The sequence below is a fragment of the Psammomys obesus genome, unplaced genomic scaffold (genome assembly GCF_907164565.1).
Source record: "Psammomys obesus unplaced genomic scaffold, mPsaObe1.curated_primary_1811, whole genome shotgun sequence".
Lineage (NCBI taxonomy): Eukaryota > Metazoa > Chordata > Mammalia > Rodentia > Muridae > Psammomys > Psammomys obesus.
This window is the reverse complement of record NW_026585504.1, coordinates 30,490,259-30,506,922: the sequence shown is the minus strand read 5'-3', so window position 1 is coordinate 30,506,922 and position 16,664 is coordinate 30,490,259. Positions and strand designations below refer to the sequence as shown.

The window sequence follows — 16,664 nt, the reverse complement described above, 5'->3', positions numbered from 1 at the left end:
CCCTAGGAGAGAGGAGAGAGTCCAGCTGGCACCCTTCCCACTGAGCCTGCGTGGACTCTAGCCCAGGAAGCTGGAAATCTTGGGGGGGACGACTCTGACATTGGTCCAGGTAAGGGGACGCAAGGGAGAGGGCCACTGCGGAGGAAGTAGCCCTCATTCTGCCGCTCCAGCCCCCATTACCTGCCTAGTCCATATGGCAGGCATCATCTGTTGTGGCTCAGACCAGCTTTCTAGGCTTTGAAGATCTAACTCCCTCCCTCTATAGAACCCCCCATCCACTCCCTCATCCTACCCTAAAAGCCTTGACCTTATCCAGAGGAAAGCACTCCTTGGGTGCATGTGCTTTCTTCCGGCGGGGACATACGGTTTTGAAGACTCAACAAAAGCAATCAAAAGGAGCAGGTTTCACCAGAGGAATTCCTGGAAACCACAGGTTAGTAAGTGTTGGCAACTGGTGCTGGCAGGTTTAGCCATAAAGGTATGGCATGAATACAATAAAAATCCAACCAGGTCACTTACAAACTAGGGCACGTGCAAACCTCTAGTTCTATTTTAGTGTTGTCTGTGAATTAAAAACAAAACAAAACAAAACAAAACAAAACAAAAAACTGGCTATGACCTTCATGTCCATCAAAAGAATGGACTGTTGCAGAACAGGTCACAGGACACTGGCATGGTGGCACGAATGAGTGGCTAGTCTCATACAGCCATCTGGAGAAGTCCTACAAATAATATTGAGTTAAAAAAAAAACAGAGCAAAAAGAAATGTGTAGCATTGATTTGTGTAAATTTAAAGTGCATGTAGCATCAACATATACATAGGTACATAACATAGCACAGGTCTAAAGTTCATAGCCTAAGGATGACAGTGGAAAGTAAAATAAAGGGAAACCTAAAATAGGATATAATATTAACATGACTTTGACTTGGCTTGAGCATACTAGGTATTTTTGCCTGGTTTCAACCTTTTTTTTTTTTTTTTTTTTTTTTTTTTAATTCTTCTTTAAGAAATAAAGCCAGAGTTCCTTTTGGTGACACTAATGAAGTCAGAGGACGCAGACCTGTGGTGGCTCTGCTTCCTGATGGTAGAGATCTGTGCGGATTGGAAAGGGCTCAGCACCTGCTCACCTGAGTAATTTAAAGCCGATTGATCCAACTGCGTCACCGACACAGGACCTCTGGACACCTGGGCAAATGAGGCACTGTCATGCAACTGGGAGGGCTCAGGTCCCGAGGACTCTGCCATCCGGGTCTTGCTGCCGATGTCTGAGGTGGACCTGGGCAGGACAGAGGGGACTGTGTGATGTGAGCATGCCTGAGGCATCAAGCACTCACGTTGCATTTGGGAGTGGCCTGATATCTGCCAGCCCCATCCTCCTGGGGTCCTGGGACCGATTTGCCCTAATTAGCGAAAGGATTCCTGGTGGTGTCCGCCTGGCAGGAGGCGGCCAGACCTGCAGCAGTGGGGTCAAGTGGTTTTTCTTTTTCTTGTTTGAGGTTAGTTCTCCAAGGATGGTTCTGGGTAGTAGAATATCTAATTTCCATGCAAAACCAGCAAGGCAATTAGTTCTCGGTATTAGCTGGTTGTGGTAGACCTAGGAGCAGCAGCCAATGAGATGGACAGCTTTACCTCTGAAGTGCATTCCTGATGTAACTCTGGGTTCTCGTGTTGGTGAGGGTGGCGGATGGCACAGAAGGTGGGGGTTGGGGATTGGCAGAAGAAAAGCCACAAAGGACTGAGAGGGGACCTCCGATCTGGAACTCACAGACTAACTCAGACCCCCCACCCAGCCCCCACCTGTGCTTCCTCAGGGAGGCTAGGAGGATCTGACAACACCATTGGGTGGGAGGTGGGACGGGGTGGGGTGGCCAGTGTGGGGTGGCCAGTGTGGGGTCTCCCTTTCTCATCCCTCCTTCCCCGCCCATCTGCTCACACAGCTCTGCTTCTGAAGACCCTTCCCAGGGGAATTCCTGGATCCAACCCTGTACACTCAGCTGAAAGCCCTTCCTGGGGAATCCTACAGCTTTTACACATAGGGTTAAATCAGGGAGCCCGAGAGGCAAGGCAATCTGCATGGAATCTCATGGCCGGCCGGACAGTGGACCTCTGGTCAGCTTTTTACCATCCACCCTGGTCGCCACTGGTCTCAAGGGGCATGTCAAGCCAGCTCAACACTGAACCGTCAGACCTGAAAACAGCATCTTTTCTGGGGAAGCTCACTTAAAACAAAAACAAAAAAACCACCCAAAACCCATCTTCACAAAGTACATGCCTGTGGCTCACAGACAGTCTGACTAGTATGTTGGGGGAATTTGTAGAGCAGGGCCAGGACAGTGACCCATCCATTTCCCAGGAGAGGGTTATCCCTTTCCCGGGCATCAGAATTAGTCCTTCCTCTCCCAGAGCTCACGGTTTATTTTATTTATTTATTTAAATTTCTTGTCCCACTTTATTAAAGACTGCTAGCTGCATCAGTAAAGAACAAAGAGAAGGGTTAGCAAATGCCTCATAGTGAGACGTAAGAGTTCAGCCTCTCTGTCTGAAAAGTCAAGACTGGACCTGGCCCCCGAGATGCTGCCCTATGAGTAACAAAGGGGCTTCTGGGTATGCAAACAGCAGGAGGCAGTCACACTTGTCCTTGTCCTATCTTCAAGGTCAGGGTATGGGCAATCGAGGTGCGGGGCAACCAACCTCAGGCTTTCCCCCCCATATCTCAAACAAAGCCAAGAAAGGAATATGTTACCGCCTGAGGGAAGCCACAGCCACAGGGCCTGTCCGGGGAGGTACAGGTGGTGGAGGAGAGCCCATGACCATTTCAGGAAGCTGGGAAAACCTGTAGGCCTGTGAAGAGAGAGTTGTTAAAACTCAATTCGCTCAGTCCACAGCTTACTTTAGGAGGAAGTACACTGTCCTCCTCTGTCCCTTCTCACACGTGTTCCCTAGATCTTCCTTCACGAAGTGCCCAGCCTCATCTCTCAAGGCTCTCTGATTTACACTGATCCCTGCAGTCCCAGAGTCCTTCAGCAGCCTTAGAGCACACCCTCCTTGGAACACAATACAAAACCCAGTGTTGGCATGTGCTGCTCTCTCTTCCTGGCATGATTTTCTCCTGGTGCTGTCCATGTCTCCTTCCTTCACACCGCTCATCCTGCCCCACGTTCCCCTAGGAGCCTCTTTTATCTGTCTAAGGAAATGACTACTTCCTGACCAAATTATATGGCTGCTTGCTTATTTATTATCGGCTGCCAGCTAGACTGTAATCTGAAGGTCTAAGGGCAAGGTTTTGATGTCAGTAATATCAATGCCTGGAAGAGTGCCTGATACAGAAGAGAAGATCAATAAACATTAAAGTGAAAGAAGGAATGAATGAATCAGAGGGGGTGGCTTCCTTTCTCATGGAACATGGGTTTAATGTGGGAAAGGAATGGGTCTGGGATCAGGAGGATCTGATGAACAGACTTTAAACTCCTAGGCAAGTCTGGTGACTTCTCTGTACTCTAATGTCCTCTCCTGAAGTGGAGACATCAATGCTGTGCTCAGAGGGCTAGTGAGGAGATAGACAAGGGTGTGTGTGTGTGTGTGTGTGTGTGTGTGTGTGTGTGTGTGTGCGCGTGTGTGTACGCGTGCGCGCACGCGCGCATGGACTTTGCAATGTACAAAGCACCTTTCAAAGGATAGAGATGGTCACTATCACCAGAGCAAAGACTTCAATCAACATGTGAGGGGCTAAACGACAGACAGGATCAGAGAGGGTCAGGCCAAGGTTTCCCATCACAGTAGAAAAGCCTAAGATGCTCTCTGGGTAGACAAAGCTTAAACTGTGTTTTTAGGGCAGCGTGTTTGCCGGTCAGGCTCTCAAAGGATGGGATGGCAGGCCTTTAAGCCCCAAAGCATCGGGACAAAATGCTGCAGCAAGGGAACTCCATAAACTGGATTCTTTGAGCTGAAAGAGGCCCCCCGCCCTCCTCCAACACTACAGGAAAGGACCTACGTGTGAGGGCTAACCCAGGCAACAGCAGCAAGGCCTCAGAGAAAACACACCTTTTTAATGCACTGTGAAAATTGTGAACTGTAAGGGACCTTTCTAAGGACAACCCTGGCATGCCCCCTCCCCTGCATTTTAGCAAACTAAAAACAAAACTGTGGGCTGATGGCCAGGTGTGCAAATAGTGAGCAGGAAGCAAATGCAAAAGACATGGCTGTCCAGAAGACAAACGAGGCAGCCAAGGTCTGATTATGAGATCGGGCCTCAGCACAGGACAAGTGGAAGCAGCTGTGCCTGAGGTGTGCCTGTACCTGGCTAGCAGCTGCCTCTCCTTGGGAGGGTGATTGGGGAGGTGTCAGGGCTAGTTGAAAGCACTCTCTGGAGTGTTTCCCTAAAGCAGGCTTACAGTATTAATACTATTAAAAATGAAACAGGAACTTGTACAACAAACAGGAGCTTCTGACATATACCACAAGAGAGGATGAAAGTACCAAAGACACAGACACAGTTTCAGCTGTCCAGACTTTAAACAAAAGATAACATTGTAACAAGTGCTTTCAAAGAGTTAATCGACCTGGGCTGATGGCTCAGTGGTTAAGAGCACATATTATTCTTCTGTAGGCCCCAAGTTCAGTTCCCAGCAGCCACATCAGGCCACTCACAACTGCCTGTCACTTCAGCTCCAACACCCTCTTCTGGCCCTGTGGGAACCGCACTCAGACATGTAAAAAAACCCACATTCTCACGTAACACATACTTTAAAAATAAAGCTACATTAAAATAAAAGTATTAACTGACAAAATCAGGTTGTCATCAGAAATGATATAGCATACTCAAAACAACAACTTTCAGATGTAAAACAGGGTTCTGACATAAAGCACTCAGTGTTGGGGAGCTAAAGTGTGCAATTAAGAATTGATGAAGGGAGAATTAGGAAACTTGGAAATATAACTGAGAAACTTGGTAACAATGAATTACAAAAAAAAAGGGGGGGGGAATTGAAAATATAAGAAGAAAAGATGCAGAGCTGGGGGATGAACAGGCCTGACATTTGAGTGTAGGTGCAAAAGGGCAAAAGGGGAAAAATGATGTTGAGCATCTTCATACATTCTCCACTTTATTTTCTTAGGCAGGGTCTCCCACTAAACCCAGTAAGTGCTTTATCCACTGAGCCATCTTCACACATCTTTAAAATCATTTTGACAGGCCCTAAGATGTACATGAAAGTAGTGTGTCTGATTGAAATCGGGGAGAGAATGGCTTGGTAAATTTGACCCTTCCGTTTTTTCACGATGGCGTCCTGTGGCGCTCCCTGAACTCTGGGTTCACAGACAGATTAAAAACCATTGTCCTGGATGCCTTCCCAGCCATATCTTCCACGATTCTCAATAATTCAACAGGTGATGTGCTCCCTTCCCAAAATAAAGGGGTTTACAGCCCCTCCGTCTCTTCTGGCTTCTGATGCTATTCAGCAAAGGAGGCAGACATCTATTTTTATCTCTGGTTCTTGAGAGGCTTATTCTGTGCTCAACCTAGTTTTCCAGGCAAAGAAAAACTTCCTATGCTTGTCTGTCTAATAGGAAATCACTAAAAGATTTGATAAAAAAAGTCCTGAACTTCTGCTGAGCATTAAAAGAGTCACCATTTATTAGTAGGCCTTTGTAGGCATAAATCATGCTACAACACAGGAGAATAGACCCCATACTCTTGGAACTTTCGTGGCCACATAAACACCAAAGAGGTGGCCATTGCCATGTGTGTGTGGGATGAGAAAATTTTTCTACGTGTCCCTTTATGTAAGTTCCAGAGATTCTAAGTTTCCCTGTCTCGAATCCCAGTTCCTTTTCTGGGTCCATGTGATCTGGTATGTATTGGCTCTTGTGTGGCAAGGCTCCACTCCCTCTTCATCACTACAAGCCCTTATTCAAAGCTATTCATGGTCCCCACATTTCTAATTCCATAGTTATACTTGGTGTGCTCAGCTTGGCACTCAAGAATACTTTTTTTCTCCCATTTAGGGGTGTGGAGGGCTCCCTTTTCTCTGGACAGGAAAGGCTGGAGACTCAGAACCAAAGGCAGCCTTTATAAATGGGTCTCAGGCCTCCAAGGTTGAAAGAGGCTCTGACTATGACTAGATAGGGAAGTTTTGGGGCTCAGAAATTTGATCATAATGTGAAAAGAATGAAGGTGATGTTCCTGGCTACCTGGTTTGGGGGTGGAGGATCAGAGCAGAGCTGTCTTCCCTTGTGAGACCAAAGAATTAAAAATTAGTGGGTATTGGTTTAAAGTTTAAAGCACAAAACTGAAGGCTAGCCAGGTGGAGACATGTCCAGCTGCCTGTGGGAAAGAACTAGCCTTACTGCATTCTTTTCCTGCCTATTAGAGATACGGTTGCTAGGAAACCAGCCCTTCTCCCCTAGGACAGCCAAACAAGGGAAGCCAGACCATTAATGGTTTGGGGGCCTTCCTATAGCCTATCAGTTCAAAATGCAACATCCCCTTTTGTGTTTCGACCAATAGATGCTTGCCAGGCAGGAATCCTCTGCTTTGGGCATGGTGGGAGGGACCAAACTCTTTAAATCACCCACCTAACCTGAGCACGAGGCTCTCAACCACTTCCACGGTGAGCATGTGTGAGCCCAAGCTAGCTTGTAATAAAAAGATCCTCATGTGTTTTGCAATGAGCTGGACTCCTGGTGGTCCTTTGGGGGTCTCACGAATCTAGCACAACACCCTAGCCATCTCTGTGGACAGAGGGACCTCCTGTGGGCACATAAAGGGCTGGACATATAAATCTGGACATTTAAATCTGGACATTTAAGGGTAGTACTATAGTGATAAAGAGTGGATAGGAGCTTCCTAATAGGAGCAGGTGAGGTATTAGCAGGGGAAGGTAGACTCACAGGCCAAAGCTAAGCTGCCTTCATTAAACACTGCATCAGTCAGCTTTCTGTTACTGTAAATACTCAAGAGAATCTATCATCCAAGAAAGTTTTTTTTTTCCTTTTTACGTTTTGACTTGGAGATTTAGATACTTCAGTCTATGGTTGGTTGGTCCATTGCATTGCTCTTGTGGTAGTGCAACATACGGGGTATCCTCGTGGCTTGGGGATGAAAGAGAGGGAGAGACGGGGGTTCCATCGCTCCTTATAAAGGCATATCTCCAATGATCTGAATACAACCTCCTCCCCGACTAGGCCTCACCTCTTAAAGGCTCTATCACTTATCACCAATACCACGAGCTTGGGGACAGTTCAGATCTACCATACAGAAGAAACCCTTGTTCAGGGCCAGCAATCCAGAAATGTATCCTCTCTCTTCATATCCAGCTGCAGGTAACTTTTTACAGATTGAACCTTCTAGACAGATAGTTCTGATTTGTTTGAACGTAGGGGCTTGACAGTTAAAATCTAACTCCCAAAAGGAACAAAGCCCATTGTTTATCTTGATCTATCAGAAAACCAAGAGCAGTGGCTAGACTGCCTCGGAAATCAGATGATGTTCAAGCTACAAAGAGCAAGAGACACTGAGACCATATTCCTCATTTCAGTATGTGGGGCTGCTGAAGCCAAGATAGGTCAACCAAGACTGGTTCTTAACTGACCTTTCACAGCTGCTTGGCCTCCAATACATTAACATCGTCCACCTTCTTTCCTATTAGGCATCGAATAGAATCACACCCTGATTTCAAAGCTATTTTTTAAATATTGAAAGAGTCGCATGTACGCGCGTGTGTCTATCATGTGAATGTGTGTCCCACGTATGCAGGTGCCCAGTGAAGCCAAAAGATAGCATCAGTTCCTCTGGAGCTGGACCTAGGGGTGATTGTGAGCTACTTGATGCGGGTGCTGGGAGTTGAACCTGGGTCTTCTGGAAGCGCACCAGTCACTCCAAACCACTGAACCCTCTCTCCAGCCATGAGCTAAATTCAGTTTTCCATCTTCGAGCTGTCCATCCAGGCATTTGATCACAGGGACACGGTGGTAACTAATACAGTGGAGAGGGTGAGGCCCTCTCTAGATTTTCTCTTCTTTTCTCATGCAGCAGCCCTCCTGCAGATCCAGTGACTAGTGGAGTTCCTAAGTTTAGTGCAGCAAGCTTTGTTCAAAGGTCGAGAGCTCTGCTGGTTTTCAGGGAAATGCAAAGGCCCAGTCAGGCCAGTACGGCACAGTGATCCTGCCTTCAAGGGTCCTGAGAGCTGCACAATGCATGATCAACAGTGACCGGTTGGGACTGTCCTTGCAATTCCTTACCCACATCGCCGGATGATGGAAGCTCAGGACAGATTCAGATTTTACTGGGAGAAATATGAGCAATGCAATGTGTTGTGAATCCAGGCGCTGCGGTGACTATAAAACATGCCTGATATGTCGGCATGGTTTATTATCAAAGGTTTGGGAGAGGACTCTTCTGTTTGTAAGGGGGAAGGTGAAACACAAGCTTGCCAACCCCCCCCCCTTACAGGAATAGAAAAAGATCCCCCAAACTGATCAGCTTCCTTATGAGAAGAGGGTACACCAATGGTGTAGATCTTTGTATTTCCATTAGGGCCAGAAGGATATCCCCTATAACTCACATTTAATCAGGGGATAGAAAACGTGTGGGCGCCAGCGTCAGACAGCAATAGCTTTTAACCCTCTTCTGCCATCAAGAGCTGTTCAGTTGGCCTCTGGATGTATGGATTCCGCAACTGGGGATTTAAATGACTGCAGATGGAATGTACCCAAGAAGAAAACTGAATCTGCACAGAGCACACACAGACTGTTCTTATAATTATCCCCCAAACAAGAGGGATGATAGCTGTTCACATAGTGTGTGGGTTATGTCATACTAGCCCTTCTAAATATCCTAGAGATGACACAGGAGCCTATGTGTAGGCTACATACACAAATGGGCCCATGATGAGTTTTGCTGATGGGCCCGTGGACACCAGCGGGTGACTGTTCGAAACTGGACAAGTTCTTTACTTTTCCAAACCTGTCTCCTAACTGAGTACTTGAGGCTAATGATAACAATATCATCGGAGAGCTCATAGATTAGGAGAGATCATGCCCACATGGCACCTACATCAGGATGCAGCCAACAATGGGGACTCAATGGATGGCAAGCGTTACTGTTATTATTACTGTTAATCCTTCTGTAAAGAGTCCAGTGGGGAAGATGTTTCACCCCAGTGCCTTTTTAAGAATCCTTACTCTCTCGCCAGCAGGAAAGCTGGAGGATATTTTCATTCCACTTGGCATAGACCCATTAGGGCTGCTTGCAAGATTGGATTGGTCGTTGGGTGTCGAGTCCAATTTCTTTATAGATTCAAGAGGTAAAAGATGATCAAAACTTCCCAGACTGTGCTGCAGAAATCCCAAGCTGCCAGCATTAACCTTTCCCGTGATGTAAATGCCATAAGGCTGGACCTGGTACCTTAAAAACACCAGCTCCCAATTATCCTCCAGCAAAATTTGGGCCACTTTCTTTTTTTGCAAGACAAAAGCAATCATGGTTACCTTGCTAGATGGCTGCTTTCCCCATTGATTTTCACATTATCATAACACAGGGCCTCCGCAAGGTCTAGAGGTAAGCATCATCACCTCCACTGTGTATTGCTGGCTATTTTCTCCTTCTGTGGAGACAGGAGTTTCCTGTGCACTTGGCAGAGAAGGAAACCTTGACGATGAAAGGATGCCCTTCAGCGTGTTCTGGTTTGATGGTTTGCCCTCCGGTTGGGTTACACTTCAGTCTTTATCCCTATGAAGCACCCGGATTTCTGATGGGTTTGCCCTGCTCAGCACAATTGCCAACTCCCAGTTACAGCAAACAGCTGCTTGAATGCTCACATGCCCTACAATGTCTGTTAAATGGTTTTACTGAGCTGAGGGCTATGGCATCATCTCATTTGTCACACTGATTGGAAGACTTGTCTTGATCTATAAGGTTGTCTTTCGGAAACCCAGAGCTCTCCCAGGCTCCTAGAATCACACTCCCACCAGCGGAGCCCAGTGGCTCCTGAGACTTGCAGGGTTTCCTTGGGACCCTGAGGTGTGGCATCAAGTGCTTGTTTAAATGGTCTTAACAGAGCAGGAGAGGAAGATGTGGTCTCAGAAAAGGTGAAAGGGGATATAGATAGTAGGCCCGACAAAGCAGAAGAACAAGTTGGATAAAAATGAACACTGTCAAGTAATTTAATGTGCTGGCACCATGCCAAGCTGTCTGCTGATATCAACCACCAGGTCTAGGGCGTTTGCTAGGTCTCAGGACTGTGCTAATCATTTTATAGGAACTACCAGCCCTCTTATCACCACCACTGTTTGCAGACTCTGAGACTTGGAACTGGTCCCTAAGATCATTTGGTTGGTGGGTGCTGTTCCACTTTGGGCTAGAAGTCAAGTTCAGAGATCCTCATACAGAGACTGCAAATTAGTTAATAAGACTAAAGTTGGTAGCAACCGACAGAGAATGGGTATGAGTGGCCTCTTCTGGAGGGCAACTTCCTAGGAAGGATACATCAATGTGTTAAGACTGAGGTGTTTTTATAGATCTCAGAACAGAAATCCTCTCCCCTGGTGGGGCAGTTGCCATCTTTATGGGTATTATCAGAACACTGAGATCTCAGAAGTTGTAATATGAATGATGACATGGGAAAGCATTCTATAATAGCAGATCTATAAGTCTGAGTGAGACTTTTCCCATCTTTTTAGATCCACATCTTTGGGAATGTGACTGGGATGTTCTTAGAGCTGCTGACAGTTTCCAGGAATGCAGGGCTTCTTGAATGCATCCACCAAAGTTCTCCAATGGCAATGACAAATTTAGATTTCTGAGACCTGCTCAAATGTATAATCTTTTAAATTATGTTAAGAATACATATGAGGGGCTGGAGAGATGGCTCAGCGATTAAGACTGCTCTTCCAGAGGTCCTGAGTTCAATTCCTAGAACCCATATGGTGGCTCACAACCATTTATAATGTGACCTAATGCTCTCTTCTGACATGCAAGTGTACAGGTGGATAGGGCACTCATGTACATAAAATAAGGAAATAAATCTAAAAAAAAGAAAGAGAGATAATTTATATGAGTGGCAAATGAAACCATGGAAACATCACTAATCAGAGAAATGCAAAACAAAACAAAACAAAAAACAAATCCATAATAAGATCTACCCCAAAGTCATTAGGATGCCAGTTATTTCGAGACCAGTTAGTAACAAACATTGGTGAGATGTGAAGAAATCAGAAAATTCATTGTTGTGGAGTACAAAAAATGATACAGCCACTGCAGAAAACAATATGTCAGTATAAAATAAAATTCCATTTGACTCAGCAGTCCTGCTCATGGGTAGATACCCCAAAAGAATGAAAGCAAGAACTGGAAGAGATGTTCTTACACCTGTGTGAGTACCAGCACAATTTACTGGGGCTCAAAGATGAAAGCAACTTAAATCCGTGCACACTGGCAGGCAAACAGATACGATGTGACTATGAAGAGGAAAGACAAGGGGGTCATCTTTCAATCAGTATAGAATATCATGTCGGCAAGATGAAGACTCCTAGGGATAGTTGCACAGAATGTGAATGTGTGGAACATCACAAAACTGTGTATTTTAAAATGGTTGCTATGCTGAGGGTCAGGCGCTGGAGAAATGGCTCAGCGGTTAAAGGCGTGGTCTTTTGGAAGACCGGGGTTCTATTCCCAGCACCAACATGGCAATTCACGAATGTCTACAACTGAAGCTTCTATGGGACTGGACCCCCTCTTCTCTAAAATGGAAATTACACTGTACTTGTCTCAGAGGTCATTATACAGACCGGAACATACAAGTAATGAATGCCCAGTACAACGAGTAATATTCAACTCTTATGTATTTACAGAGGGGCTTCCTCCTTACCAGGCAGTAGGTTATTGTTCATATTTATTTGTCTTTACAAGCAGAAACTTAAAGCAACTTCCTCTAGTTCCAAAGCCAGAGAGTGGTTGAGGTGGGATTCACAGTCCAGCCAGCTGGCTCACATCCTATGCCCTTAACCACCAAGATACACAGGCCTTTCTCATAGGGCTCTCTGATGCCTTTTGACATTTAAATTGGGGTTCATGTTTGAAAGTGAAGAGAACCACCAGTGAGAAGAGAATGGGTCAACCCTTTCAGGAAGGACAGCAGAAAAGGAAACGGCTCTAGAACGTGTCAGGGTTTCACATACGGCTCCTCAGGGACCTGTCCTGCAAGAATAAGGTTTGGCTGTGGGTCATGAATGAAGTGTGAGGAGAGACTCCAGAACAGCTTGTCTCTAAATCCCCAGATCCTTGCTTTGGGTCCCCCGTTGGAGTCTAGTGGGGAGAACAAACCCAAAGATGGGAGGTGGGCAGGAGGCATGACTTACCGGCCGGGGCAGGCTGTACTGGTACATTTCTGGTCGGTAGGTAGGCACCCACTGCACGCCGGCTCTGGGCCGTGTCATGGTCCCTGGAGCACTGGTCACCACCTCTGAGTACGGCAGGTGCTGAGTGGAGCCATAGGCCTCCTGGTGCCGACTTTGACCTGCATGGCCAGCGGATGCCAGGCTGAAGGCTTCTTCCAGGAGCATGTGCATCTGTTGCCGGACTTCGTCAATGGAAGGCTGCGAGCTCAGTGTGGAGGTTTCTGAATGGCCTTTCACCTGCCGTGCCCTGCCGTAGCCCCGGGGCTCGTGGACTCTGTCGACGTTGGTCTCCTCTATGATCTCGGGCTCGGTCTGTGGGATCAAACAAAGCCTGGTCATTTGTTTATGAAGTTTTTTCCGTATCCTAAAATATTCACAGACTGAGAAGACAACCAGTCTGTGCCAACTTAGGCCATACCCAGTGTGCTCTATCTAGAAATTCCCACAGCAGGAGCTGTTGGCTAGGGCTTACAGAAGCCATTGTAGTCTTCGAGTGTCCACAGCTATGCCAGTGCAGCAGACTTGCTAATTTGCATAATAATGAGACGTGGCTTTCATTAAATGAATGGCATTCTCAGAATCTTTGATGCCTTTGGTTATGAGAATCTGGAGCATTCTCTAGACTATCCCCCAAAGGATGGCAAATCGCTATAAATGAGCCTGGGGCCAGCCACAGGTGAGGGAGTTGCTGATTTCCTGATTCCATTCATCACGGAGAGCAAAACAACCTTCCCTCTACATACAGATGATCTATAAGTATAACGTGACATGAATGAGCAACCCTGAATGGGGCCCAGCATCCTGCTTTCATGAGCATGCCAGGAAATTTTGATACCTGCTCAAAGTCAAGATCTGTTGGTCTAGAACATTCTCTTTCCCCACCCCCATCATCCAGGGAGTAGCTGCAGGACTGAGAGGGCTAGACGATGGAATTTCATTAGCTCCCAGAAGTCTACATGGACTGTTAGCTCAGGCCACCTTTTGATGAAGCTCTGTGTAAGAAATTGTGTATCATGGAATGCCTGGGAGCGCTTACTCTTTACTAGTTCTATGGGATGCATTTGAGGGTTTGCTCTGTCACACTGGCCATGCACAAATCTCAGAATGCAAAATGCAGGAGACGAGGGATGGCTCAGGTGATACGGTGACTACTCCAGCAAGAACCAGCTCTAAGTTGCTCTGTAAGCTAAAAACTAGGGCGTTAAAGATGTCCCAGCCTAGAAAGCTGCTTTATTTCCACTTCTTCATTTGTAAAAGGATGTTGTAGTATTGCAGAGGGCTGAACAAGGATTCAGTGAATGTCTTTGTGAAGATTTGCAACAGTAGGAGGGTACAGACACAACAAAGGAAGTCATCACCATCAGCACCTTGTTGCTGTGACTCACACAAATTCTCATGCATATGAATTGCCTTGCATGAGGCACCTGGCTGCATACAATGGACACAGCAGGGAGATATATGTAGGGAATTCACTTACACAGGGAAGCCCTGCTCTCAGAGATCACAGAACTAAGAGCTGTGATATATTCATGTTAGCGCTATGACAGTTCTATGTCAACTTGACACAAGCTAAAAGTCATCTGAGAGGAGGGAGCTTCAATTAAAAGGATGCCTCTATAAGATCAGGCTTTGGCAAGCCTATAGGGCATTTTCTTAACTAGTGATTGATGAGGAAGGGCCAAGGCCATTGTGGATGGTGCCATCCCTGGGCGGTAGGTCTTGGGTTCGATAAGAGAGAGCAGGCTGAGCAAGCCGTGATGATCAAGTCAGTAAGCAACATCTCTCTACGGCCTCATCAACTTCTGCCTCCAGGATCTGCTTTCTGCCCTGACTTCCTTCAATGATGGACTATGATACGAAAGTGTAAGCCTTTCCTCCCCAACTTGCTTTTGGTCATGGTGTTTCATCAGAGCACCAGTAATCCTAACTAAGAGGGTGTTTTAAAAGCACTTTTACTTTCATTGAGTATTAAGTTAGTACAGGTACACTAGTGAATAAATTGAAAACACAGACAGCACAAATTAAACATTTCTTCTACTCTCATCATCTAGAGTTAGGACTTGTCTGTATGCAGCTCAAGAGTAAAAAATAAGGCTCACCATGTACTTTCAAGACTAGACTTATTGGCAAAGAACTATAGTAAGCAATTTAAAGTAGTTTTTAAGGTGACTTATTTTTATTTTACGTGCACTGGTATTTTGTCTGCATGTATGTCTATGTAAGGGTGTCATGTCTCCTGGGACTGGGTTTACAGTGAGGTGTGAGCTGCCATGTGGGTGCTCAGAATTGAAGCCAAGTCCTTTGGAAGAACAGCCAGTGCTCTTAACCACTGAGCCATCTTTTCCAGCCCCTCAAGTATTTTTTTTTATTTTTTTAACACATGCATATATTTAACATATATTATTTAACATATATTCTATCATGGGGTAGAATATAAAATTATCCCTTAATACAAGGACGTGTCATGCTACTTACTCCATTTTAGAGAAAGACTTTTGATCATTGTCTGGGAGATGGGTTTTCTAAAAGCCAACAATGTACTGCCTCATCGGTGCTGGCTGCCACCCACACGTGGACTTCCTCCCTCCCTCCCTCTTCAGTTCTCGCCAATACAAAATGGAGGTTAAGTGCCAGATTGCTCCCAGGTGGGAGAGTCATGGCACCATGGTGAGGCGAGCTACGATCTTGCCACCTTTCAATGCTGTTGTGCGCCTGTAGCCAGAAGAGTGAATATGTCCTACGTGAATTTATACTTGTGTGTTAGGCGGGGCAAGGATACAGGTCTTGGTAGCATCACTTACCCTCCCTCTCCTCCTTAAGACCCTTGTGGTGGGACTGTGCAACAGGGTGGAGGGGGCAGGGGGACTGTCTGAGCTGGGTTAGTGAGGGGTGGCACTACCTTTGTAAGGGGACGTGGACACGGACGCGTTTACTCCAAGCGTTTACTCCCATCTGCCACCATCTTGTCCTAGCAGAAGTTAACTCTTGCATCTTACAACAGGGTTTTCACCCTGCATGGGGGTAGGGGGTGGGGCTTCATTAAATCTAAGTGTTCGGTGTCCTGGCTCAGGGCCTTCAAAGACTCCTGCCCAGTTCTCTGTCGGTTTTCAGTCTTCCCTTATCCACAGGTGGAAGCAAGGCTAGCTTCCACCCATTCAAGCCTTTTCTGGATACACTTGTATTTCTTTAAAGTCTGCCTTGAACCCACTGCACTTCCGTTTCTCATGAGGCCACCACAGAGGTGTGTGCTCTGACCAAAGCAGGGAATAGATGTCTGAGACAAGGACAGAGATGGGCTAATCACTAAAATTATCTCAGAGACTGCCAGGATAAAAGCATCAGTATATAAACAAAAGTGCTTTCCAGAAAACCTATCAATAAGCAGTTAACAAATACCAACGGCTCCTCAGTGGATGGGCCACTCCTCTGGGGTTCCATCTATATCTAATGAGTTACGACATCCATAACCCTCAGAGATCAGGGCTGCTTGTCTAAAGCCATTGATTGGCTGTTAAGTGAAAGAGATCCACACAGTGGGTATTCACATTTGCTCGAAGACCTGTGATATGCTGGTCCTGTGAGGAGTTGACCACATGCATTGCCTTGCTTGGCCTCACAGGTACATTAACAACAGATGTGTCCAGTTTCAGATGATGGAGACGGTGACCACTGGATTACCTGGCCCTTGCCTCTTCCCTTCGCTTATGTTCGCTTATGATGCCTTATGCGTAGAGATACAAAAGTAAAGTCTCCCTACATTGGCTAATGGTTGGCTTAAGTTCAGTGTCTGTCTGGGGCCATATTTGGGAGAGAGGATGTATTTTTAAGCCTATTTAGCTTGGAAGTTAGCACATTTGCTTCTCAGCTTCATGCTGAACAATCCTGGGAAGCTACTTTTAGAAATTAATCAAGATATACTTCAATAGAAATTCTAAAAAAAAAAGAAAAACAATCAAGAAATGACTGCTAATAATAAATAAAACACACAGATAAGCCAAACAAAGAAAATTAAAAACCATTGTAAGCTGACTGCCAGAATAACTACAGCTAATGTTGTGACCTTTATGAATGTCCTTCCCAAATGTTCCTATGCATATGAAAGAGGCTGCACACACATGAATGCTGACACACTTTTGACATACTGCCCCTGCCCAACACCTCTCATCCCCAACCCCAGACAGAATTGACAGTGATATATTGACCACGACAGCTGCTTCTGTTCTAAGAAGGCCCATAGTTTGACATCAAATTCTCAGGCTTTTGCAATAGA

The 16,664-nt window shown here is 46.0% G+C and overlaps 1 protein-coding gene across 4 annotated transcripts in view; it reads right to left on the bottom strand.

Annotated features, from left to right (window-relative positions):
- Nucleotides 1-16,664, bottom strand: part of Kiaa1549l (KIAA1549 like) — a 242,520-nt gene that overhangs the window by 11,387 nt on the left and 214,469 nt on the right. For all 4 annotated transcript variants that reach the window (XM_055599549.1, XM_055599552.1, XM_055599556.1 and 1 more), the window contains exons 17-19: nt 12,356-12,706; nt 2,745-2,842; nt 1,129-1,277 (exon numbers count right to left, since the gene is read on the bottom strand). In XM_055599549.1, the coding sequence (XP_055455524.1) occupies nt 1,129-1,277; nt 2,745-2,842; nt 12,356-12,706 (598 nt within the window). The remainder of the gene's footprint in view (nt 1-1,128; nt 1,278-2,744; nt 2,843-12,355; nt 12,707-16,664) is intronic.